Below are 20229 nucleotides of genomic sequence, written 5' to 3' on the forward strand. Positions count from 1 at the left end.
ATCTCGTCGCCCATCGCGCTCCCGATTCATCGTCTCGCATCGCCTGCTCATCATCGACCTGAGACTTTTTCGAGATGGCTGCTCTCTGACGAGCACCCGAGTTTCGCGACACGAAGAAAGTGGAGAAAAACGTTGGAATCGACGTCGACATGTCCTAGGATTCCCGTTATCTAGGGCGCTTCGTTTGCCGGCTCTGGAAGGATCTCCAACAGGAGTCACTCAACAAGCGCCGCGCCCATCTCTGTGGCGACCGTGGCCGTCCTCCGCGTTTGGCCATCCGCTTGTCTTCTTGTCCTCTGTCAAATTCTGCTTGCGACCACCTCGTTACCGAGGCCGTCTGCACAAAAATTTCTCTCTTTTGCACGAGAGGTGCGTCCCACGCCCATCGCGCGCTGTCGTGCGCACCTTGTGCGCGCAGCGTGCGCTTCGGACCTGCAGCGGAATCCTCAAGCACGCTCCCGCCACTTTGCTCCCGCTGCCCGCGCACGCAAACCTTTTTGTTATCGGTCGACGTCCCCTTTGCCTCAACTGCGGTATGTCTCCGCCACCGCCTATCGCCGGAGTCCCCTTGGCCGGCGTGCTGCTGCGCTGTCCTGCTGGCAGGCTTCACCCCGCGACTTCTGGCGCCCTGCTATCCGGCTTCGCGCTCCCACGCCCATTGCCTCCTATGATACGGCCTGTCGTACGACTCCGACTGCCGGGAGGCCCTCCAGGGACATTAGAGGGCGCGCAGTGGCTGTATTTGATGAGTGGCAAGTGGCGTGTAGCGCGTGATTGAGGTACGTGGCAAGCATGCGCCCACACCCTGGCTAGCTTTTGTAAGGTTCCCGTTCTTTGGCCAGTACACACCATCATGCCACGTCATCGGTCGTAGACATCTATCGACATGAAAAGCGGGAGTAGTTCCAGAAGTCCGTGGCAATGCATGTTGTCGGTGTCATCCTGGACTGCTTTCTGGAAATCTTGTCATCCCTGAGAAGTGTACATTAGGTGCTACTAATACAAGCCCACTTCACCAAAACAATTAGCCCAGCTCAGAGCCCATTATACGAGATACACCATAAGACCCAAAGAAGAGAGGATCCAGACAATAGCAGACAGACCCAGCACCTGACGCTATCATGGCTTAACATGGCTACGAGCTCATCTCAATGCCGCCTTCGCACGGCTCCTCGCCGTGCTCTTCAGATGATTGCTTCGCGAGCTTATCCCGGCGCCGCTTCTCGAGGATGACGAACGTGAGCACGATGATATCGATGTCCAGATCGCAGCCTGGTCTGATCTTCAGCACCCACTGACGTTCGCCCTTGAAATAGCCCTCCTTGACGAGCTCCGCCGTGTGCCGTGCGACCTCCTCGCCTGTGCTGCGCAGCGACAGCTGCACGTGTGCGCAGAACGAGGGAACTCGGAAGTAAGAGAGAGCAGGCGCGCGGGTGGGCTAAGTTGGGACTCACGACGTAACCACTACCCTTGGCGTACTTCCAGCGGTACTCTTCGTTGTCGTTTCCGAGAAAGTACCTCGCCCTGGGGCATGCACCGGGCCTACGTCAGCTCCACACCCACGCAGCAGAGGAAGGCACACGGCAAGAAGGGGGGGACGGGCTACGCACGTGCTGAACGTGCTCCCGAGCTTGTACAGCAGCTCGCGGACCTCGAGCGTCTGCGCCTCGCCGTCGAAGACGTGGGTGCGCACGACGGGGTGCGCGCCCCAGCGCCGCCACTCGACCTCGGCGACGCCGGCGTTCGCGGCGCTGTCGGCGGGGCGCGTGATCCGCGTCACGGCCGGGCTCCGGAGCGCGCCCGCCTTCGAGGTCAGCACCCGGTACTGCGCGACGCCGTTCGCCGACACCAGTGTCGTCTGCTCGGGGTCGTTCGGGATCAGGTACAGGTTCATCGCTGTGCGCTGCACGGAGGCGGGGGCCAGGAAGTGGTGACGTGGAAGGGGCGGGGTGCTGAGGAAGGCGGGGTGTGGCGTTCGAAGCGAGACTAGCGTGACTATATGCGCGCAGGGCTGACATGCCAGGAGTTTACGATGGCAAGCGGGGGGTGCCGCTGGAATTCGGGACAGTCTAGACTTTTTTAGAGTAGATTGAGACTAGCCAGGTATTGGTTCCGCGTCGTAAAGGTCAGCCCGCATCCTCAATGCACAACCGCCTCTCGAGAACAGGTCTGGCCCGCCCAGCTCATCGGATGAACCGACAAGATCGAGGATGTCCTCAGGAACGACAGGCAGGCTCGATAGAGTGCTGGTTTGAGGGCAAGTCTGGGCCGTGGAGGATTGATATGCAAAAGGGGTACGATGGCAGCCTAGACGGCGTCGTTCTTGTTCGCAGTAGCCTGTCGAGCTAGGAACCGCAATATGTGTACGTTCTCCTCTTAGAAAGCCAAGTACAAAATGGTGGCGAACGAGAGAGAAAGTGAGGAAGACTACGTGAGCGAGGTGAAGAGTCGGGGTATAACGCAATCCCCGGATTTCCCGCTCTTTCCTGGGGCATTTCCCCGCGCTCCGATTGGCGCGCCGACGACGAGCTTTTCCCTCTCGACCATGCGGATGTGTGCATTGCTGCTGTCCTCTCCGTCACCTTCTGAGCCTTGGTGCGGTCCGTAGAGCGTATGCAACGCAGTAAGCGTGATTCAGTCAGCTGTCCGCTCCGGCCTACACTCGCCTAGAGCTGTTTGCCGACGGCGTATAAAGGCCAGCCTCGAAGACGTCCGGTCCCAGCTCACCATCTACACGCTCTTCCGACGATGGTGTCCAAAGCCTTGAAGAGCCTCGTGCTGCTGCTTGCCGCGCCGTGCGCACTCGCCGCCGACCTCTCGCTCCCCGTCGAGCTCTTTTCGCCGCTCGTCGCACAGAAGATCCTTGCGACCGCAAACACAGTCCAAAACCCCACCAAGTACCCACAGTACACGGACCGCGTGCAGGGCGTCTGGCAGTACTTCGTCCCCGACACCTGGACGAGCGGATTCTTCCCTGCCACGCTGTACGAGCTGAACCGCCGGACGACGCTGTGCGCCGCGGACGTGAGTGCCCAGGGGCTGAATGGCACGGACTGGGTTCTGCTCGGGCAGACGTGGAGTGCGGGAGAGGTCCCGTCGGAGACCAACACCGGCGTTGGACATGACGTCGGGTTCTTGAGCTTCCCGTTCGTGGACGAACTCCAGCTGTGAGTATACACTGCGTGCACAGGCTTTTGGCGAGATCTGACAGCATTGTAGGCATCCGGAAAACCAGTCTGCGATCACTGCTGTGAACGATTTCGCAAACCACCTCGCTGGTCGGTTCGACCCGGCTGTGGGATGTACGAGGAGTTGGGACACACCAGATCCCACAGATTTTGAGGTACGGATCTGATATCTTCCATGCGCCTATTATCACTGACGCGCATACCGTAAGGTCATTATCGACAACATGATGAACCTGGAGGTTCTGTTTGTATCCGCGAATCTCACGGGCAACCACACACTCATCGACATCGCAACCTCGCACGCCGATCACACGGCGATCAACCATGTCAGACCCGACGGGTCTTCATTCCACGTCGTGGAGTACAACGCGACAACCGGAGTCGTCGTCAGCAAATTCACTGCACAAGGATATGCCAACAATAGCACGTGGAGTCGTGGCCAGGCTTGGGGTATCTACGGTTTTGCAAACAGTAAGCATGTTCTCCCTATGAGACACTTTTTAATTTCCACCTCTTCGCTTCTAGTGTTCAAGCACACGCAGAACACAAGCTACCTCGAGACGTCACGGCGCATGGCCGCGTACTTCATCAACAATCTTCCAGATGACGGCGTCGTTCCCTGGGACTTCAACGCTCCGCTCGTCCCACCACGTCCCGCGGATTCGTCCGCGGCGATGATCGCGGCGAACGGACTCATCCTCCTCTCGCAAGGCGAGCTCTCACTGTCTCCGCCAAACAAGACAGGCTCGGACTTCTACGTCGACACCGCGATCCAGGTAACGTCCCGCCTATCCGCTGCATGCCTCCACAGTGTTTCGTCTGACCGCACACACACCTTCGCAGATCATCGCAAACAACACCGCGCTCGCGTGGCGCCCGAGCTGGCAGAGCCTGCTCGCGAACGGGACGGTGAACAACCCGGAGGCGAACAACCTGACGGGGATCGTGTACGGCGACTACTACTTCGTCAAGAACGCCAACGACCTCGTCGACCTCGGCGTCGCGACGTGCAACGGCTCCCTCACGGGCACGCTCCCGTCAGCGCCGTCCTCGACGTCTTCGACATCCTCGGTATCCAGTCCCGCGGCGACGAACACGGGGGGCGTGCAGGCGGGTGCCGCGCGAGCGGATGCGGCGTTGGACATGTTCGTGTTAAGTGTGATCAGTGGAGTTGTGTTGTTCGGGTCGCTGATGCTTTCGTGAAGGACGCGCTGAGTTTGGAAGACGTTGGATGTTCGAAAATGCGCGGATCAAACGCGTATATATTGTACATTTTCGTTCAGACAGTGTATCTAAGTTATCGTGCATCAGTCTATACGTATAAATTCTCGTTCGCTTCAGCAGTTCCGGCGACGCCGCTCATTGCAGCTCAGATGGCCAGAGAAGATCTTCGTATGACCTCCATGTCATCGCGACCACGTACAGCTGGTCGAGCTCATCAGACATGACACTCTTGTCCATCGTGCTCTTCAGCTGTTCAAAGAACACCTCCCGCGCTCTTCGCAGACGTTTGAAGCGGGTATCCCTCCCTGCCGTATCCTGCTGCTCAAGCTTCTGCACATCCTTCGCACTCTCAATGCCGCTAGCACCTGACACTGACGGTTGTGGGTCGTCACCGACAGTTATAGACGTGCCAGACGCAGCGTGTTTAGTCCGTTCCTTTTCCAGAACCGGGATTTGTAAGCGCAGTGCCGCTGCGATTGGCGGTGGTCTGCGAGCTACGTACCCGGCGCGACAGGTTCACCTTGTCAGGCTCTTGCCTCGTATGCTTCTGTCTCATGGGCTTCTGCTTCGTGGGCCCCTGCTTCGTGTCAGGGACGAGCGTTTTTGATAATCTTCTCTGCAGGGGAGCGTCGTCGCTCTCGTCATCCTCGAGCTCTGCGGCTGCAGGCACACATACATCAGTCAGTTCTCGGACAAAGGGAGACATGTGTCCGGGTACGGGCACCTTTGCGCTTCACTGTCACGAACGGACAAGAGCGGTGTCGCCGGGTACACTGGTCGCACATGGTTCCTCCTGCGCGTGCACGTCTGGCCGCGCGTCGTGCATTCTGCGCAGCCAGGACCGTTCACGTTCTGCCCGCCTACCATGTCTGCCGGTCCGCCCGACGTCAGGCATTTGCGCAGACACGCCCTGAGGCACGTGTAGCTGTGACGTACTAGGCTGAGACGGAGGCTTATTGTGCACCGTCTTGCGCGCGGCTTTGGAGGTTTTGTCTCCAGCCTTGCTCGCCGTCTTGGATACCGCCGACTGTGGTGGCGAGGAGGACGGGGACAGCCGAATTTTGAGTTTGGAATGCTTATGGGACTGTTTGGACACCAAGCCGTATGGCGTCTTCCTCACTTCTGCTGTAGTGTCGGGGTGGTCCATGGCGGAGAGGTTAGTGACTGAGGGTAGTACCTTGATTAGCGTGGATAGTTACTTCCCGAGTAAGTAACATGCTGGCGTCTATCGGATCTAATAGCTACAAAACAATATTAATCTTCCATTCATCATGATGCTTGGGCTCTCAGGATTTCACGAACTCGTCGTCTCGTCGTGATCTTCTGCGTCATCGTGCTTGTGCTGGATTACTGTTAGACTGCACGCATGCGATTCACTACTTTTGCTCTCCTCAGCTGTCACGTGAGCGTGAGTGCCCACCTGCGGCGTCAGTCTGTCCACTAAACTCTCTCGCGTCATGAATCGTAGGATAGCTGCAGATATCATATCGCTGTTTTGTACTCTACTATGTGCGTGAAGGCGCCCTCTTCTCTCAAGAGAAATCAGCGTTTGCGCTTGCAAGTCTAAGTACTATGGATTCCCTACATTACTCCGTAACGCTGCCCAAAGAATCCCTCACCGCAGCTCGTTCGGCCAGACAAGATCCTCATGTGTCCTCCACGCCATTGCAAGCACGTACAACTCATCAAGCGCGTCTGACGACGTGGCGCCCTCAGCAGTTACACTCTTCAGTCTCTCCAGGAACGCGTTTCGTGCGCCGCGCAGACGCTCGAAGCGGGCGGTGTCCTTCTCTGCGTTGCCCCGCGACTGGCTGTTGCCTTGCTTCACGATTGTATCCACCAGCTTCTTGCCAGAGATATTGCCCGTAGTCTCCTTGGGCGGTTGTGGGTCAACGTCCACACGCATGAGCTCGCCGATATCCAATGTGCCGAATGAAACTGCTTTGGGTCGCGCTCCCGTAGAGGCAGAGCTTGTGGACGCGCCGCTGCTGCCTTTAGCGGTGGTCTGCGGGCTGCGTATCTGGCGTGGCAGGATCTTCTGGCTGTTTCTACGCGTCGTGGACTTCTGTTTCGTGCCGGAGGCGAGTGTTCTTGACGACCTCCTCGGCTGGGGCCCGTCGTTGCCGTCGCTTTCGTCATCACTTTCGGAGTCGTCGCTGTTTTGCTTTGCCGCTTTGTCAGGCACGTATTCGTCCTCGTCGCTGCTCTCGAGCTCCACGGCTGCGGGTACACAGGCGTCAGTCAGACCTCGGACACAGAAGATGTGTGTCTGAGCACAGCACCTTTGCGCTTAAACGACACGAACGGACAGGCGCGATGCCCTATGATGCATTGGTCGCACGTGCTTTTTTTAGTGCTTTTAGTGCACGCTTGGCCACGCTTCACGCATTCCGCGCAGCCAGGATTATTCACGTTCATACCGCTCATCGTGGCTGTTTGTTTGTCTGGGGTCGCCCGCTACGCAAACATGCTCTGGAGCGCGCGACTAGGACGTACCAGACTTGGACGAAGACTCTTTGGGCATCATCTTGCGCGCAGGCTCGTTAGCCTTCTCGCCAGCCTTGCTTGCCATGTTGGGTGCCACCGAACGCGATGGCGCGGAGGACGAGGACAGCTGGGATTCAGTCTTGGAGTGCTTGGACAGTTGGTTAGACACCAAGCCATATGGTGTCTTTTTCGCACCAGAGTAGGCCATGAGAGAGCGTGTTGAAGAGACACCAGGTGCACGGGGACTTTGAACGTTCGAAATCCGTGAGTTGATCTCAGATCCCCATCAACTCGACATATGCGGTTAGATCACAGCCTGAGAGCCACCAAGGGACGCAATGTCCACTTCCGCGCACAGAGCGCGGTTCGGTACCGCAGATGACACCTTCGGGAGTAAGCTAAGCTCCCCTACTTGGATATATGTACAGGTATAAACTACAGGAGCAAGAATTCGATCTGCTTACTATCATACTACTGTACTAATTCCCTACATCCCTCGCCGGTCTTGTTCATTGCGACTTGGAAGGCCAGAGAAGGTCCTCGTGTGACTTCCACATCATGGCAAGCACGTAGAGCGAATCAAGCGTGTCGGACGTGATATCCTCAGCGGTCGCGCTTTTCAGCCGATCAAGAAACATCTCCCGCGCGCCTTGCAGACGCTTAAAGCGGGCAGCGTTTTTGCCTGCATCGCCCTGCAACCGGTCATCATCCCGCTCCACGGCGGTCTCCGTCATCTCCTTGCCTGCAGAACCACCGGTGGTCGCCATGGACGGTTTTGGGTCAGCAAGCGTGCTAGACAAGATTGCTATGGGCTGCGTGGAAGCGAGACCAACGGACCCGCCGCCGCCGTCGATAGTGGACTATGGGTTGCGTATCCAGCCTAACAGGTCCGCCTGGCCGTGCTTGCGCACAGACGGCTGCTTTGAGCTCGAGCTCGCGACTGGATTCGCGGCCTTCCTCGACCCAGACACGAGCTTGTCTTCGTTCTCGTCGTCGTCGCCTGCGTCGCGCTCCTTGTGTCCCGGCCTAGAGCCGAACGCGAGCCTCGCGGCTTTATTGAGCGGTACGTCTCCAGCTTCGCTGCTTTCGATCTCCTCAGCTGTCACATGAGTGTGAGTGGTTTCGTACGACATAGAGGTGTCTGCATATCTCACCTTTGCGCTTCAACGATAGAGAACAGGCACAGTGCTCCGCGACGCACTGATCACACCAGACCCGTCGCGTGCCCATACGCGTCGTGCAGGGCAGGCCGCGCTTCTTGCATTGTGCGCAGCACGGGTCGTTCACCCTGAGCATAACACGGTCTGCACGCGGATCCGCTCGACCGGATCAGACGCAAGGATGCTTGAGGTCGGGACTCAGGGCGTACCATCTTTTGATTTATTCTCGTGTGGGAGCGCACATTTGGGCTTCATGCGGTGCTTGAGGCCTCGAGGCGGCAGGCTGTTCAACTCCTTCCTGTCATACACAGTGCAGTCGAAATAATGCTGGTCGGACATGGAAGAACTAGTGTTGAAGAGAAGAGATATGGGGACTGCGGGCTCGTTTATGGGACTTTATGCGATTGGACGGGGATCTAAGATCCTCATAGTCCGAGCCCCGATGCAGTTAGATCCCGGAAAACGCGGCATAAAACGTCCGACGAAGTACAACATACGCAGCGTGTATTTCTATTCTTTCCAAGTATCATAATTACGAAAATACGTCCCCGGCGAGCAGCGCCTACCAGCCTTCCTCGCCATGCACACGCCCTCTGAAGTTGCACTCCACGAGAAGCGGCACAAGCGCCGGCTCAGGGTCCGCATAGAAGTCCGCGAGTGTCCATCCGCGTATGCGCGGCTCCTGCAGGGCACCCGCGGCGTCGGCCTCGCAGAGCATGCTCATGAGCCAACGCGCGACGCGCGCGTTGACGCCCTCGACGCCGAGTCCGAACTTGGGCCAGCCGAAGCCGCGCGCGACGATCGGCGGGAACGCGAGTGAGGACGCCGCGGAGAAGAAGGTGATCGCGAGCGAGGGCGTCGGCGGGTCGGCAGCGGGAGGGAGCAGAATCTGCGTTGAGAGCTGCGTCTTCTCAGGGATCGACAAGAAGGACGGGATGTTGTACCTGGAGGGTGTTTGGTTCGGCGGAGGCCATGGTGGTGTGCGAGAAGAGACGGGCTTACCAGTCGTGTGTGCGCACCACCGTGTTCTTGCAGTCCCACGTGAAGCCCCTCCTCTCGCTGTCCGGCCAGGCAGTCGGGTGGATACCGATGCCCTCCCGTCCGTCATCCCATCCCTCGCCATCGCCACCAAACCTGCTGAACATGATGATCTTCCCTCGCACTTCGCCCAGCAATGGGATGCGGTTGTCCAGGAACCACATGTCGCGCCCTCCGGGGCCATTTATGATCTCGTCGTGAACGAGCTTCGAGAAGAGCATGCCGGAAACCGTCCTGAAGTCTTCCTGCTTGATGGACATGACGACAGTCTCATGCTTGGTCTTGTTGGCCGTAAGGAAAGCGTGTATGATCGTCAAAATTTCTTGGAACGGCATGCGTTGGGGATATAACCCATGGTAGGCTATCAGCCGGTCCTTGATCACGGCCAGACGAATATCAAGGACACGAATGCCAGACGCTAGCTGAGTCGCCAATGGAGTATCAAAGGATTGGCATTGGGATATGGGCCATCCATAAAATGCCATGCTGTTCACGGTATGAGCCACTGGACGGGTTCTTGGGCACGTACACGTACGTATCATGTGTCCCAGGAAGAGTCACGCAAGACAAGGGTACGCTGTCTGGAATTTGACTCAGAAAGGAGTTCGTGTCGCGGCGAGGTATTATGAGTAGTTGGTGATGTCGTTTGGTGACCTAGTGCTACAGTAAGGTCTGAATAGCACCGACAGCTTAGACCGTTGCGACGCACCTTGACCCTGTAAACAAGCCATGGACACTCCTCTGCCACAGGTACCGCCTTCCACAGCGCACCGAAAGATAGTGGAACTCGTATTGTGAAACCATCTGGGGCAGCAACCTCCCTCTCGTCCAGCAAGGCCGCCTTCTCCGCTAGCGACTGCGGAGCCAGGACGAGACCGGCCCGGAAACTAGGAAGTTCGAGAGTCTCCGTGTCATTCGGCAGCACAGTGTAGTATTCGAATCCTGCGCCCTTAGCCGAGGCAAGCTCAGCGCGACAAGTCACAATATCCTGAGAGCGGTTGACAACCGTGATGCGTCGCATTTCCAGAACAAAATCTCGCCAGCTTGTGGAGAATGGACCCGTTTAAAGTGTTTTCTCCGTGTATAAGGGACGCACACAGAGAGCAGAAAGAAAGAGAGACGACGAATAGCGATATGGGCGAGAGCAGAGGTGGTGGTTGCAGACGTGGAGCATGCTGCGGCAAGTCACCAGCCAGCCTGTTTGCGCGTGTTTGCTGCATCACATTGTGGCGTCGCCACAATGTTTGGCTGAAAGCCAGGGACAGTATCGCGAGAAATTGTGAATCTCTATCTTCGCGACTATCTCATGGAGCAAGGGGCCGGCGTCGAGTTGTAAAACCCCTGATAAGTCAGTAATGTCTCTTCCATAAAGTGTTCATCTCCATAGTATACAGCATTGTTCTACAGACCAAATCCTTGTATAATACACTATCGATACAATTCTTTGTCCAAAATCCTTTCGAAGCCTGGCACTCACACGATAGGGATAAGGTTCATCTCTTCGTCCTCCCATTTTATGGGAGCAGAATATCTGTCTTCGCTCTTGAGTATACCTTCGAGCTTCGCCTTGATCTCTGCAGATTGCCAGACAGGTCAGCACGCCGAGGAAAGTCAAGCAGACTGCAGACGTACGCAGAGCCAGGCGCTTCGAATAGAAGCGGCACCAAGCAAAGTTGCCTAGGCAATACAAGGTAAGCACTTGGCCATCTGCGTACGCGGGTGAGCGTACCCATCATACACCACAGATTCTCCACGCCAATCTCCTTCCACGCGCCGCGCGTCTCGCCTTCGTGGTCGAGGTTCCAGATCGGGTGCAGTCTCTTGCCAACATCTGGCTCGACGATCTCGCGCATCGGCACGCGCGAGTCGCCGAAGCCGCTCGCAAAGACGACGACGTCGACAGCCAGCTCGGAACCGTCCTCGAAGACGAGCGTGTTCTTCGTGAAGCGCTTGATTGGCCCGGAGGACTTGACTTTGATCTTGCCGTCGACGATCATCTGCGACGCACCAACATCTGTGCGAGGTCAGCAGGCAGCGCAGAACGAGCATGGGCACGACAAACCTAAGTAGTAGCCGCCGCCCTTGATCATGGCCATAATAGAATGTCCAGATCCCTCAGGTCCCATGTTGGTCTTAAACCCACGGTTGTGCAGGCCGTCGAGAATCTCCCTTTGTCTATGCATCAGCGACTGTCCTCCCATGCTGTGGTTCGGAATAACTCACTTGTCGGCCTTGGCAATGTCCTGCGTGATGCGCTTGTGTATCATTTTCCTGTAGAGGATGGGCATAGACAAGTCGATAAGATCGCACTGCTCGACTGGCGGGCCGCCCTCCCAGTATGTTCCTGGATTGTGCCTGTCAGTCATGATCCACCGTGCCAGGGACAAGCAGACAAACCCTTCATGAGGATCGGCCATCCCTTCTCGTTGGTCATGATGTAAGTCGAGCTGCGCTGCACCATGGTCACATCTGAAGAGACATCAGCAGTCTCAGATCGGCAGAAGACAATAACACATACCGACTCCGTGGTCATAGTAGTCGGCTGCGATGTCGTGGGCTGCATGGCAAGAAGGATTCAGCGTCAGAGCCCGGACGGCGCTGGTGAACATGGCGTACCGGAAGTGCAAGCGCCAACAACAGCGACCTTCTTTCCCTTATGGTCGAGCGCGTTCTTGTGCTGCGTCGAGTGAAGGATCTGGCCCTCGAACTCGTCCTGCGCAAAACCGATCTATCAGCTAGCTGAACTAACACAATTCATGAAAGGAGCCCACCATGCCCGGGATCTTCGGCATGTTCGGCGTATAGCCGCCGAACCCGACAGCGAAGACGACGTGGTCGACGTGGAAGACCTTGTCCACATCGCCACGGCGGACGGTAACCTCCCACTTCTCCTTGTTACCTTCATTTGCGTTCGGGACTCGGCGCGCGTTGACAACCTTGGCCTCCGTCCAGTAATCGAGCTCCATCGAATCAGCGTATTGCTCGAGCCAGCCTGCAATCTACGTTCCAAGGTGGGTGGATGTTCAGAATGAGAAATTGGCATGCGTACTTTCATCGCGGGGGTGTAGACCGGCCAGGACGGAGGGAATCTGGCGGATAAGGTAAGCTGCTGAAGAAAGGCAAAACGCAGACGAGGCGAACGCACGGAAGGTAAGGCATGTGGTCATACCCTGAAAGTCAGTCTTGTCAGCGCGAGGGCATCGCTAAACTATAAAGGACACTGACAGACGACATCGTGTAGGCAAAGGGCGGAGTACCTGTGCCTCCAGTTATCGCCAATGCGGGGGTTCTTCTCACAGATCAATACCCTAACACCCAGTAGCTTCAGCCGCGCAGCGATGTCGAGCCCGCTGTGTCCGCCGCCCACGACGAGCACCTGGGGGTCCTCGGTGTCTAACGCCTTCTCCTTGTCGCGCTTCTCGACCCACTTGCCGTGATTCGGCGCAAAGTCGCGCAGGGGGCCGGTGCGCTCGGGGAATCCACGCAGCTCCTCGAGGTTCGTACACACATGATGCGCCTTCCACTCCGCCGCGTTCCCCGTCCTGACGGGCACGAGGCGCACGACGCCGACGCCACTGCCGGCCTTGGTCTCGAAGGTGAAATGCAACCGGACCCACGCGAGGTCGTCGTAGAGCTTGTCGACGGCCGCGCTCGTGAGCTGAAAGTCCGACAGCTCGCTCTGCGCGAGCCGGTCGCTGAGGAACTGCTTGATGCTCGCCTGCCCCTGGAACGTGCGCAGGTCCCAGGTCATCGCGAGAAGGTCGCGCCACCATGCGTCGGGCGCGAGGAGGGAGAGGATGCCATCGACGTCGTTCTTGGACACCTTCGATGCGAACACCTTCAGCCAGGCCGCCGCAACCTGTTCGGCATCGGCCTGCAATATCTGCGACGTGGAAACGCCGAGGGCCTTCTGGTGCGGGAGGTCGACGGTAGGGGAAATGAGAGTCGGTGTTTGAGCAGCAGCAGCAGCAGCAGCCATGATAGAGAGAAATGCAGCCTCGAGCAGCGAGAGAGCATAGTGTTACATTCTATATGTATCTGCGCCGCTCACAGTCGCTGCGAGTCGCGGATTCCGAAGCTAGCCTGCTGACTTTGGTAAAGGGGTCTAACAAGCTCGGGACCCCTGACATTATGCAGAGGGGCCTGAGGACAATCCGCATCCAAAACTAGGCTGGCCCGGGAGTGCCGGAGGAATAACGCCAGCGGCCACTCTACGAGGCCTAAGGACCGTCCGTATACGGATTTTTGGGGCATGTTGGTAGCCCCATTTGGCCGATACCCGAGGTCTAAAATCTTTTGAGACCTCTTCCTTGTCAATATTGGTAGCCTTTCCATCTCTAGTGCGGTATTTAATATAAAGTGTGTCTCAATCGGAAGTCGTTCTCATAGCTATTCAGACCGCACCGCTGTCAGCGTTTGTCTACGATATCGGCAAGTAAGAATGAAGGGTGCAAGCAAGGGAGCAAATAAAATATATTATTCCTGTGTCTGTACACTTGTATGCTACCGTGGTATATCGTCCTATATGGTTGTGCAGGTGCATGAACAAGCCCTCGGCCTCGTGCCATTCATCGACGCGTCGTGTCTTCGCGGACGCTCTTATTCTTTCACGCCCCATCCGATCACTTGTTGCGCACCCTCCCCGGTGAAGTCAACATCACATACAAAGTGTTCTGTGAGCTAAACGACACCCTCTCCCTTTCCAGGATCATTGAAGCTGCCATGAAGGCCCTCGACACGTCCCGGAAGCCAGGGGAGAAGGGCGGCGGCAGCGGATGGCGCGGAACTCAGTTTATTGTACACCTTTTTGAGCCAGAGGGCCAAAATTTTGTCCGGATAGGTCAGGCGAAAATTAGGATCAGGCCCAGCTAATGTCAGGGGTCCTACAGGCTCGCGAGGTCATGAGATGGTAGATCATTACCCCTGGGTGGTGCCCCGTCCCCGCCGGACGGTCGGAAATCAATCTGCAGTATCATAATGCCCAGAGAAATGATGGCGTCCTGTCATTGAGCTGTCGTCTAGTGGTGCCGAGTACCCAAGTTGTGGACGGCCTCCTTTACGATGTCTGTCGGAATCGCGACGGGTCCGATATATCGTGCCTTTGCCGCTCCTATGGTCCGTAGTTTCCAAGCGGCGTGGTTCAAGGTCATGGTGCATTAGGAGTCACTGATGCGTGCGACTGCTGTCTCAAAGGCGGTCGGACTAACTTCGCGTCCCAACCGTTGATCCCGCCGCTTTATGCATCGATAATGATATCTAGACGCGTAGCCTGAAGTGACAATTTTTGCGACTTGCGCTATCAATTCGGGATAACATCAAGATCACGCGCATTTGAAACACTTACAAGCGGGTAGGAGAATATTGGCTCTCACAAATCGATATTTCATACGCCTGAGCGGTATACGGGGTCCAGATTCACTTGAAATTTTTGCCTGACCTTTTGCCCTGCCCCTACGAACACTATAATAGAGACACGTAGGTGTAGCTAAGACGCTCTATAGTGCACCACGGAAAAATCTAAGAACAAAGAGCGCAGTTGAGCTCATAGCGTAAGTAACAGTAACAACGGCGAGAGGTGGATACGCTCAGCGAGCGCCTGAAGCATCTCAGCCGCGCCGCGCCGCGTCTGACGGCCAGAAACGCATCTTCCTCCTAATCTTCACCCACATCTACATTCAAGATAGAAATATGGTAGCAAATGTCACAGTTCCAACCAATAATTATCTTACCAGGACACTTTCAATTTGCCGGGTGCAGGAAAGGCTAGGCTATCTGAATGGCCAAGAGTGCGGCCTCGCCCCACTCAGTTGAGCCTGGCCAGCAGCTCATCTACGCTCATATCCCTACACGGCGTGTCAGCTCGGTCATCGGGAATTGCTCCAGGCCCTATATGTGTCCATTGCATGGGTACGGGCGAGCAAGGGTAAGGAGTGAGGGTGAAGGACTGGTCGGGGCCTGAGGAACGAAAGAGCACTTCTGCGGAAACCTACCCGCTCTGGGCCATCTGGACGACGCCCCATAGCAGTGTGCGTTGTTCGTGAGACATTAAGTTGTCCGATGGAGGAACTCTTTGCCCAATGAACTGGGTAATCATGATTTTTCTGCTACTACCCCGTACCAATGGTTCAATATCGCATTTCGAGTCTGTCGAAGGTGATTCTTGTAGCACAAACTTGCGGTGTCGCCAGTGCGGGTGTATCAGAAGGCGTACTATCACGGAGTAGAGACCCTGACAGATGGTTTGATCTTGGAAACAGGCTGAAAGACAATGCTTACTCACGATGAGCATCGAGATAAAGATCACTGGGATCCAAAATGGAGATGGATCTGAGGAGAAAGGGTTAGTTAGTGACTCGTCACTACCAGTAAGGCTACGCTTACTGTCCCACGACTCAGAATCACTGCGTCTGTCGGGGTAGAACTAGCATTTACGTTCCTCGGCTGTGATACCGCACTAGTGCCAACCTGCACACTCATGTCTCTATCGGCCCACGGATTAGCGCGTCTGACAATCGCTTGTGAATATCTACGGCTCAATATCTTGTAAAATAACATATGCCTTTCAGCAAATTGGGCAGAAGGTGGGAGAAGGAGGACAACCAACCTTTGACAATATGAATGCTGTGTCGTATGCAGTGATGCTCGTTGCAAAACGCTTTTGCGGATAGCCGCCTCGTAAAAGGCGCAGGAATTGATGCGTACATCCACCGCTAATCTCCCCAGTTAAGGCTTGTTGGAAACTTGAACTTGTAGTTAGTTCCATCATCGATATGACCAGCCTCGGCTGGCTGCTGAATGTGTGCGCCAACTGTTTACAATACCGGGTGTGAAGGAATCGACGGGGGCAGAGCGGAAATGGGGTGGGAACCTCGTCCTCTTTTTTTATGATGATCTCGACAGGTCGGACAGGAAGCAGGTGCTTGAAATATGCTTATGTGTGTTGAGTGGTGTGTATCATACTAGACGGCAGGGTAAGGGGGAAAGGCAGGCCACGTTTTGCAACGATATCACACATAAATCGTTTTGCGTGGTGAATGTGCACTTACGCATTCTTTTCCCCCCGCAGCTTATTGACAGATCATCGAAGTCGTAGACGCGTTAAGCTGTTGCCGCAGATGCTACTATCTTCGTTTGGAACTGACTTCCGTGCTCATATACGTGGACCTTCCGACTCGACGAAGCTTCGCAGATTAAGGGCACGATGACGCTCATGTCGTCCAGACATGCCAGAGCGTCCTGGACCAATGGCAGCACTGTGTCCTGTTTTATTTTATTTTATTAATGCTGCATTAATTACCTTCGGAATGGTGAGTGGTCCTAGATAGACGCTGTCGTTTTCGTTTTCGTCCTCAGCTCGCCTCTGCCACAGGGACGAAAATGGGAGAAATGTGATCACTCGACGTCTGTTGCTTTAACGACAACTCAGGAGTCCATCGAGCGGACTGGGAGCTAACCATCTCGAGGAGGAGCGTTAGAAAAGGCAGAAAGATCCCATCAAAGCATATGCTGGATCGCTTCTAAACGCCACGAAGTCGTGGGCCTGTTCTGGAATGTTCGGTCCGTTTTCTGCGTTAGTAGCCAGGAAATTCCTTCGTAGTTTCGAGACTGTGGGGCGTAGCCATTGACGTAGACTAGAGAAAGTTCCAGCTAAGTCTGACCCGTGTGATTTCAACCAAGCCGACAAGGATAAAAGGACAGCTGCAGGCAAGCCGGCCCAGCAGCAGAAACAACAAGTAGTCTCAGCACCGCAGACACTCAACAACCAAACGCTCTATACTACGCTCAACATACTGTCCTCGTAATGGCGTCCTACTTCTATGAGCCCTTCTACACACTCTCCCAGTTCGACCGCCTCTTCGACGAGGCCTTCAACAATCGCATCGGCGGTCAGGGCCAGGGAAACAACCAGGTCCAGCGCCGCGATGGTACTGACAATGGCTCGCGCGTCCTAAGGCCAAGGTAGGTCTCGAGAGTGTCCCCCCTAGGTTCATGGACTCGGGTATTGACGGACTCTTCACAGGATGGACGTGCACGAAGACACCCAGAACAATCTCGTTACCGCGACCTTCGAGCTGCCTGGCCTCGTGAAGGAGAATGTCAACATCGACGTGCGCCAGAACACGCTCACCGTCTCGGGCGAATCAAAGTTCGAGCAGGAGAAGGACGAGAACGGGTGGGCCGTGCGCGAGCGCCGTTTCGGCAGGTTCTCGCGTTCGATCCCGCTCCCTCAGGGAGCCAAGGTATGTCGATTCTCTTCTGCACTCGTTTCGCTGAGCTATGTGCTGACCACTAGTTTCGCAGCCCGACGAGATCAAGGCGTCGATGGAGAACGGCGTGCTCACTGTGACCTTCCCGAAAACCACGCCCGAGCAGACACCGCAGAAGATCACCATCTCGTGAACAAGTCCTCGCTGATAGTTCATTGATAGCATAACCATTTCCGTAGCGTACCGAGAAATAAAGCTAGATATCTCCAAAGAGAGCGAGAGAGAGATGTCTAGTTTAAGCCAAGTCGAAAGCGATTAAAGGAGAGGTTACCAAGACAACAGAATCTCAATGAGACAGTGTCGAGTCAAAAGCGTCTCATGTACATCTATAAAATCTAAACAGTAGTTAGTTGAATGAGGAGATAGACGGACGGGTTGAGAAAGACGCACAGGTGGTTCCGCTGCTTGCTCAGAGAATGCGCTTGTGCTGGCGGGATGCGACGGCGTTTTGCCTTCTGGCCAGTTCCAATGAAGGCCATAGTTAACTGAGTGCAGGAAGCATGGAAGCCTTACCAGGAGTATCCTTCACAGTCCAAGTCGCCTTTGTAATCTCTTCGAAGGTCTGCCACATGTGCTTCTGCGCCTCTTGAGCTTTCTGCGCAGGGTCTGGGGGAGCACTAGATGCCTGAGCGATGCTCGCCAGTCAAGATCACGCGTAAATTATAATACTGTAACACATACGTCGGTCTGTTCTGCGTCCTCACCCCCAGTTGCCTTCACCGGCCTCCGTCGCGCGAGCCGTGCTTTCTGCAAGTTAGCAATGCCAACCCGCGCTCTCTTGCTTCGAACACCCATCCTGGTACCACAGGTAGGCGGCAAGCAGGAAGCCCTGCAATATGATAGTGATTATCCAGTAGATGAGATAGCTGGAGCCACAGCAGGAGGGAAAGTGCTAAGCGAGGCTGCATCGTTGCCGCCAAGGTGGCACGAGGGTCGGTGCTGTGTCGGCATCGCCCGGGAGGAATGATGCGCCCTTGGCGAACATCCCGCCTGCTCGCCCGCATCTCAATGCCCCCACGTCATATCGCACTATGCAGTGCATACAAGATTAACAGCTTGGTATCAACCCTCGAAGAAATACAGGCAGTATCATTACTCCCAATTACCTTATGTCCGTCCATCGCCCCAATACTATGCAAACCCACCCGGCGGGAATTCGCAGGATTAATTACTCGGAATGTCGTAACAGAACAGGAGGGGATCAGTTGTCTTGGAGCTCTAATACATAGTGAAGCTAAGCACGAAGATACGAATTCAAGCGAGGTGAGTGAGTGCTTTCGACCCTCGGGAATGGAATGTAACCCAAAGCCGCGGAAGCAGTGTTGCGCTCAACAGTCTGAGCTCTTAGATATTTCTCCCTATACTGCGTTTTTTCTAGTGCCTCCTCGCCGGAAAGATAAGCTACTCGGGTAAGCCTCAAGAGACCCTCCTTCTCCAACGTAGATAGCCCAATGATTTGGACATCGTCCGCAGAGAGGACACCCCATCTGACAGCTTCCACCGTCAACTTCCCATTGACCGTCTCCTCCGATACTACGATCGCAACCCAACCCTTCAGACATCATCCCCAGTAGGTCTGAAAATGAAACCCTACGAGGGCGTAGTCTACCTCCGGCAGCAGGAGGCCATGCATGCCTTTAAGCTCGATCAGAAGAGGCTCATCGGATCGCCCAAGAATGCGAAACCGAACGCCCTCTCGTGCGTTGCTTTTGTCAAGGTAAGTGACTTGGACCACATGACACGGGCCAATGGATTATCCCTCGTGGTAATAACGCGGATGGAAGTTGTCTGAATAGAGCTGCGATTCGTCTAGGAGCCGCAGCATGTCCACGTCGTTGGGTTTACGATGTTCAAAGGGCTCGCTGGCCATTTTGAGATTTCCAGCCATGAATCGAGCCCACGAAACCCAAAGGGTGAATGGCGTGGCGAGCGCAAAGTGGAAGAAGATGAACGTGCGTACGCTGTCGGGAATGTGCTTGAGCAGCAGTTGCCATGCGGACTCCACTGAGGTTTGCTCGTTGTACGTCGGCAGTGTTCCACAGCCCAGCAGATATGCAAGACCGGCAATCCGGTCGAGTTCCGTGGTACAGGAACGACGTTTGAGATCGCCGACGTCCACCTTGATGTGACCCGTGAGGCCAGGAGGCGGTGCGGTCATCCCGAACCTGACGAGAAACGTATGAGTGAAAGGTCGACCAGGGATCAGGCCTCCGGGCAGCCTGCCGCGACAAGCTTCTTGTGTTGTCCAGACGCGGTTATACCAGTGTCGTGGAGATCTGAGCACGGCCGGTGAGCAGTCAAGTGGTAATCATAACCGATTGAAGAAGGTAATACAGGGTACATCGTGTCGCTGATAGATTTTTCCAATGATAGGTATATCGAGCCGCCATTCCTCGCTTCGTCGCGTTTCGGGGGGAATTGTAATTTCCTCACGACTGTACGTCCGTGGTGCAGCTTTACACTGCAGGCTTGTCGAAGCTGTGTCTCTCGGACAACGAATTTGCAGCGCCCATGCATTCCCGAACAGGTCCAATCCTGACGAAGTGATTCGGTCTTGAAGATAGGCCGAGAAAATATGTCTACTCACAAACAGTCTCAGACTCCAGTCAGTGACCGCATAGTACCAGAACAGGGCAGATCCCTTGCGAAGAGCCTCGGGATTGGAATTAGCTCGCGGTTTGCCGTTGCTGCTGAGGCTACGCTTACTATTGCACGAACGGCCCGTCTGGCTTCACCTGCAGAGACGGAACCATCATTTATGCCGTTAGATTCAGCTGCAAGTGTCCCCTTATCCCCCGCTAGGCATATAGTGAATGCCAGAGTCGTCGGACATACTCAAGTGACGAGCTACCGCACCTGGATGCT

The 20229-nt window shown here is 55.6% G+C and overlaps 10 protein-coding genes across 10 annotated transcripts; 3 read left to right on the forward strand and 7 right to left on the reverse strand.

Annotated features, from left to right (window-relative positions):
• Positions 1-535: 535 nt before the first annotated feature.
• On the forward strand, positions 536-778 carry PHACADRAFT_161987 (uncharacterized protein; the record flags this gene model as incomplete). The annotated part of the gene is made up of 1 exon (XM_007396191.1): positions 536-778. The coding sequence occupies one exon, from the start codon at positions 536-538 to the stop codon at positions 776-778; it is 243 nt and encodes an 80-aa protein (XP_007396253.1).
• Positions 779-949: 171 nt separating this feature from the next.
• PHACADRAFT_256916 (uncharacterized protein) lies at positions 950-2364 on the reverse strand. The gene is made up of 3 exons (XM_007396192.1): positions 1611-2364; positions 1455-1524; positions 950-1378 (listed from the first exon to the last, which is right to left on the reverse strand). Exons 1-3 carry the CDS (start codon positions 1892-1894, stop codon positions 1136-1138), a joined length of 597 nt encoding a protein of 198 aa, XP_007396254.1. The 5' UTR covers positions 1895-2364; the 3' UTR covers positions 950-1135.
• A 375-nt stretch (positions 2365-2739) lies between these two features.
• Positions 2740-4524, forward strand: PHACADRAFT_256919 (glycoside hydrolase family 88 protein). The gene is made up of 6 exons (XM_007396193.1): positions 2740-3167; positions 3220-3343; positions 3398-3659; positions 3714-3964; positions 4032-4333; positions 4394-4524. Exons 1-6 carry the CDS (start codon positions 2749-2751, stop codon positions 4401-4403), a joined length of 1368 nt encoding a protein of 455 aa, XP_007396255.1. The 5' UTR covers positions 2740-2748; the 3' UTR covers positions 4404-4524.
• Positions 4525-4547: 23 nt separating this feature from the next.
• PHACADRAFT_28936 (uncharacterized protein) lies at positions 4548-5559 on the reverse strand (the record flags this gene model as incomplete). The annotated part of the gene is made up of 3 exons (XM_007395189.1): positions 4548-4847; positions 4915-5072; positions 5160-5559. 3 exons carry the CDS (start codon positions 5557-5559, stop codon positions 4548-4550), a joined length of 858 nt encoding a protein of 285 aa, XP_007395251.1.
• Positions 5560-5887: 328 nt separating this feature from the next.
• PHACADRAFT_184681 (uncharacterized protein) lies at positions 5888-7133 on the reverse strand. The gene is made up of 3 exons (XM_007396194.1): positions 6909-7133; positions 6695-6844; positions 5888-6632 (listed from the first exon to the last, which is right to left on the reverse strand). Exons 1-3 carry the CDS (start codon positions 7105-7107, stop codon positions 6028-6030), a joined length of 954 nt encoding a protein of 317 aa, XP_007396256.1. The 5' UTR covers positions 7108-7133; the 3' UTR covers positions 5888-6027.
• A 129-nt stretch (positions 7134-7262) lies between these two features.
• On the reverse strand, positions 7263-7948 carry PHACADRAFT_256920 (uncharacterized protein). The gene has a single exon (XM_007396195.1). It carries the CDS (start codon positions 7664-7666, stop codon positions 7409-7411), a length of 258 nt encoding a protein of 85 aa, XP_007396257.1. The 5' UTR covers positions 7667-7948; the 3' UTR covers positions 7263-7408.
• A 626-nt stretch (positions 7949-8574) lies between these two features.
• Positions 8575-10154, reverse strand: PHACADRAFT_256922 (uncharacterized protein). The gene is made up of 4 exons (XM_007396196.1): positions 9807-10154; positions 9633-9751; positions 9062-9583; positions 8575-9003 (listed from the first exon to the last, which is right to left on the reverse strand). The coding sequence occupies exons 1-4, from the start codon at positions 10116-10118 to the stop codon at positions 8622-8624; spliced, it is 1335 nt and encodes a 444-aa protein (XP_007396258.1). The 5' UTR covers positions 10119-10154; the 3' UTR covers positions 8575-8621.
• A 406-nt stretch (positions 10155-10560) lies between these two features.
• PHACADRAFT_144909 (uncharacterized protein) lies at positions 10561-13177 on the reverse strand. The gene is made up of 12 exons (XM_007396197.1): positions 12323-13177; positions 12243-12267; positions 12147-12186; positions 11869-12096; positions 11714-11810; positions 11616-11654; positions 11495-11566; positions 11321-11441; positions 11160-11266; positions 10827-11111; positions 10730-10774; positions 10561-10671 (listed from the first exon to the last, which is right to left on the reverse strand). Exons 1-12 carry the CDS (start codon positions 13074-13076, stop codon positions 10571-10573), a joined length of 1914 nt encoding a protein of 637 aa, XP_007396259.1. The 5' UTR covers positions 13077-13177; the 3' UTR covers positions 10561-10570.
• Positions 13178-16826: 3649 nt separating this feature from the next.
• Positions 16827-18197, forward strand: PHACADRAFT_256924 (uncharacterized protein). Its single transcript, XM_007396198.1, has 6 exons — positions 16827-17056; positions 17118-17337; positions 17399-17699; positions 17755-17822; positions 17881-17989; positions 18046-18197. Exons 1-3 carry the CDS (start codon positions 16899-16901, stop codon positions 17495-17497), a joined length of 477 nt encoding a protein of 158 aa, XP_007396260.1. The 5' UTR covers positions 16827-16898; the 3' UTR covers positions 17498-17699; positions 17755-17822; positions 17881-17989; positions 18046-18197.
• Positions 18198-19117: 920 nt separating this feature from the next.
• On the reverse strand, positions 19118-19522 carry PHACADRAFT_209461 (uncharacterized protein; the record flags this gene model as incomplete). Its single annotated transcript, XM_007396199.1, has 1 exon — positions 19118-19522. One exon carries the CDS (start codon positions 19520-19522, stop codon positions 19118-19120), a length of 405 nt encoding a protein of 134 aa, XP_007396261.1.
• Between the last annotated feature and the right edge of the window lie 707 nt (positions 19523-20229).

Source organism: Phanerochaete carnosa (genome assembly GCF_000300595.1).
Source record: "Phanerochaete carnosa HHB-10118-sp unplaced genomic scaffold PHACAscaffold_5, whole genome shotgun sequence".
Taxonomy (NCBI): Eukaryota; Fungi; Basidiomycota; class Agaricomycetes; order Polyporales; family Phanerochaetaceae; genus Phanerochaete; species Phanerochaete carnosa.

Coding starts and splice junctions, on each gene's coding strand:
- PHACADRAFT_256916 (XM_007396192.1), bottom strand. CDS start 1,894: ATGAACCTGTACCTGATCCCGAACGACCCCGAGCAGACGACACTGGTG. Junction 1,525..1,610: donor CTCGGGAGCACGTTCAGCAC/GTGCGTAGCCCG, acceptor TGCATGCCCCAG/GGCGAGGTACTTTCTCGGAA. Junction 1,379..1,454: donor CCAAGGGTAGTGGTTACGTC/GTGAGTCCCAAC, acceptor GCACACGTGCAG/CTGTCGCTGCGCAGCACAGG.
- PHACADRAFT_256919 (XM_007396193.1), top strand. CDS start 2,749: ATGGTGTCCAAAGCCTTGAAGAGCCTCGTGCTGCTGCTTGCCGCGCCG. Junction 3,168..3,219: donor TTCGTGGACGAACTCCAGCT/GTGAGTATACAC, acceptor ACAGCATTGTAG/GCATCCGGAAAACCAGTCTG. Junction 3,344..3,397: donor CAGATCCCACAGATTTTGAG/GTACGGATCTGA, acceptor GCATACCGTAAG/GTCATTATCGACAACATGAT.
- PHACADRAFT_184681 (XM_007396194.1), bottom strand. CDS start 7,107: ATGGCCTACTCTGGTGCGAAAAAGACACCATATGGCTTGGTGTCTAAC. Junction 6,845..6,908: donor AGAGTCTTCGTCCAAGTCTG/GTACGTCCTAGT, acceptor ACAAACAAACAG/CCACGATGAGCGGTATGAAC. Junction 6,633..6,694: donor CGTGTCGTTTAAGCGCAAAG/GTGCTGTGCTCA, acceptor GTGTACCCGCAG/CCGTGGAGCTCGAGAGCAGC.
- PHACADRAFT_256920 (XM_007396195.1), bottom strand. CDS start 7,666: ATGGCGACCACCGGTGGTTCTGCAGGCAAGGAGATGACGGAGACCGCC.
- PHACADRAFT_256922 (XM_007396196.1), bottom strand. CDS start 10,118: ATGCGACGCATCACGGTTGTCAACCGCTCTCAGGATATTGTGACTTGT. Junction 9,752..9,806: donor GGCTTGTTTACAGGGTCAAG/GTGCGTCGCAAC, acceptor CTGTAGCACTAG/GTCACCAAACGACATCACCA. Junction 9,004..9,061: donor GTGGTGCGCACACACGACTG/GTAAGCCCGTCT, acceptor AACACCCTCCAG/GTACAACATCCCGTCCTTCT.
- PHACADRAFT_144909 (XM_007396197.1), bottom strand. CDS start 13,076: ATGGCTGCTGCTGCTGCTGCTGCTCAAACACCGACTCTCATTTCCCCT. Junction 12,187..12,242: donor GACCACATGCCTTACCTTCC/GTGCGTTCGCCT, acceptor CTTATCCGCCAG/ATTCCCTCCGTCCTGGCCGG. Junction 10,775..10,826: donor GAATCTGTGGTGTATGATGG/GTACGCTCACCC, acceptor TGTATTGCCTAG/GCAACTTTGCTTGGTGCCGC.
- PHACADRAFT_256924 (XM_007396198.1), top strand. CDS start 16,899: ATGGCGTCCTACTTCTATGAGCCCTTCTACACACTCTCCCAGTTCGAC. Junction 17,057..17,117: donor TCGCGCGTCCTAAGGCCAAG/GTAGGTCTCGAG, acceptor GACTCTTCACAG/GATGGACGTGCACGAAGACA. Junction 17,338..17,398: donor CGCTCCCTCAGGGAGCCAAG/GTATGTCGATTC, acceptor CTAGTTTCGCAG/CCCGACGAGATCAAGGCGTC.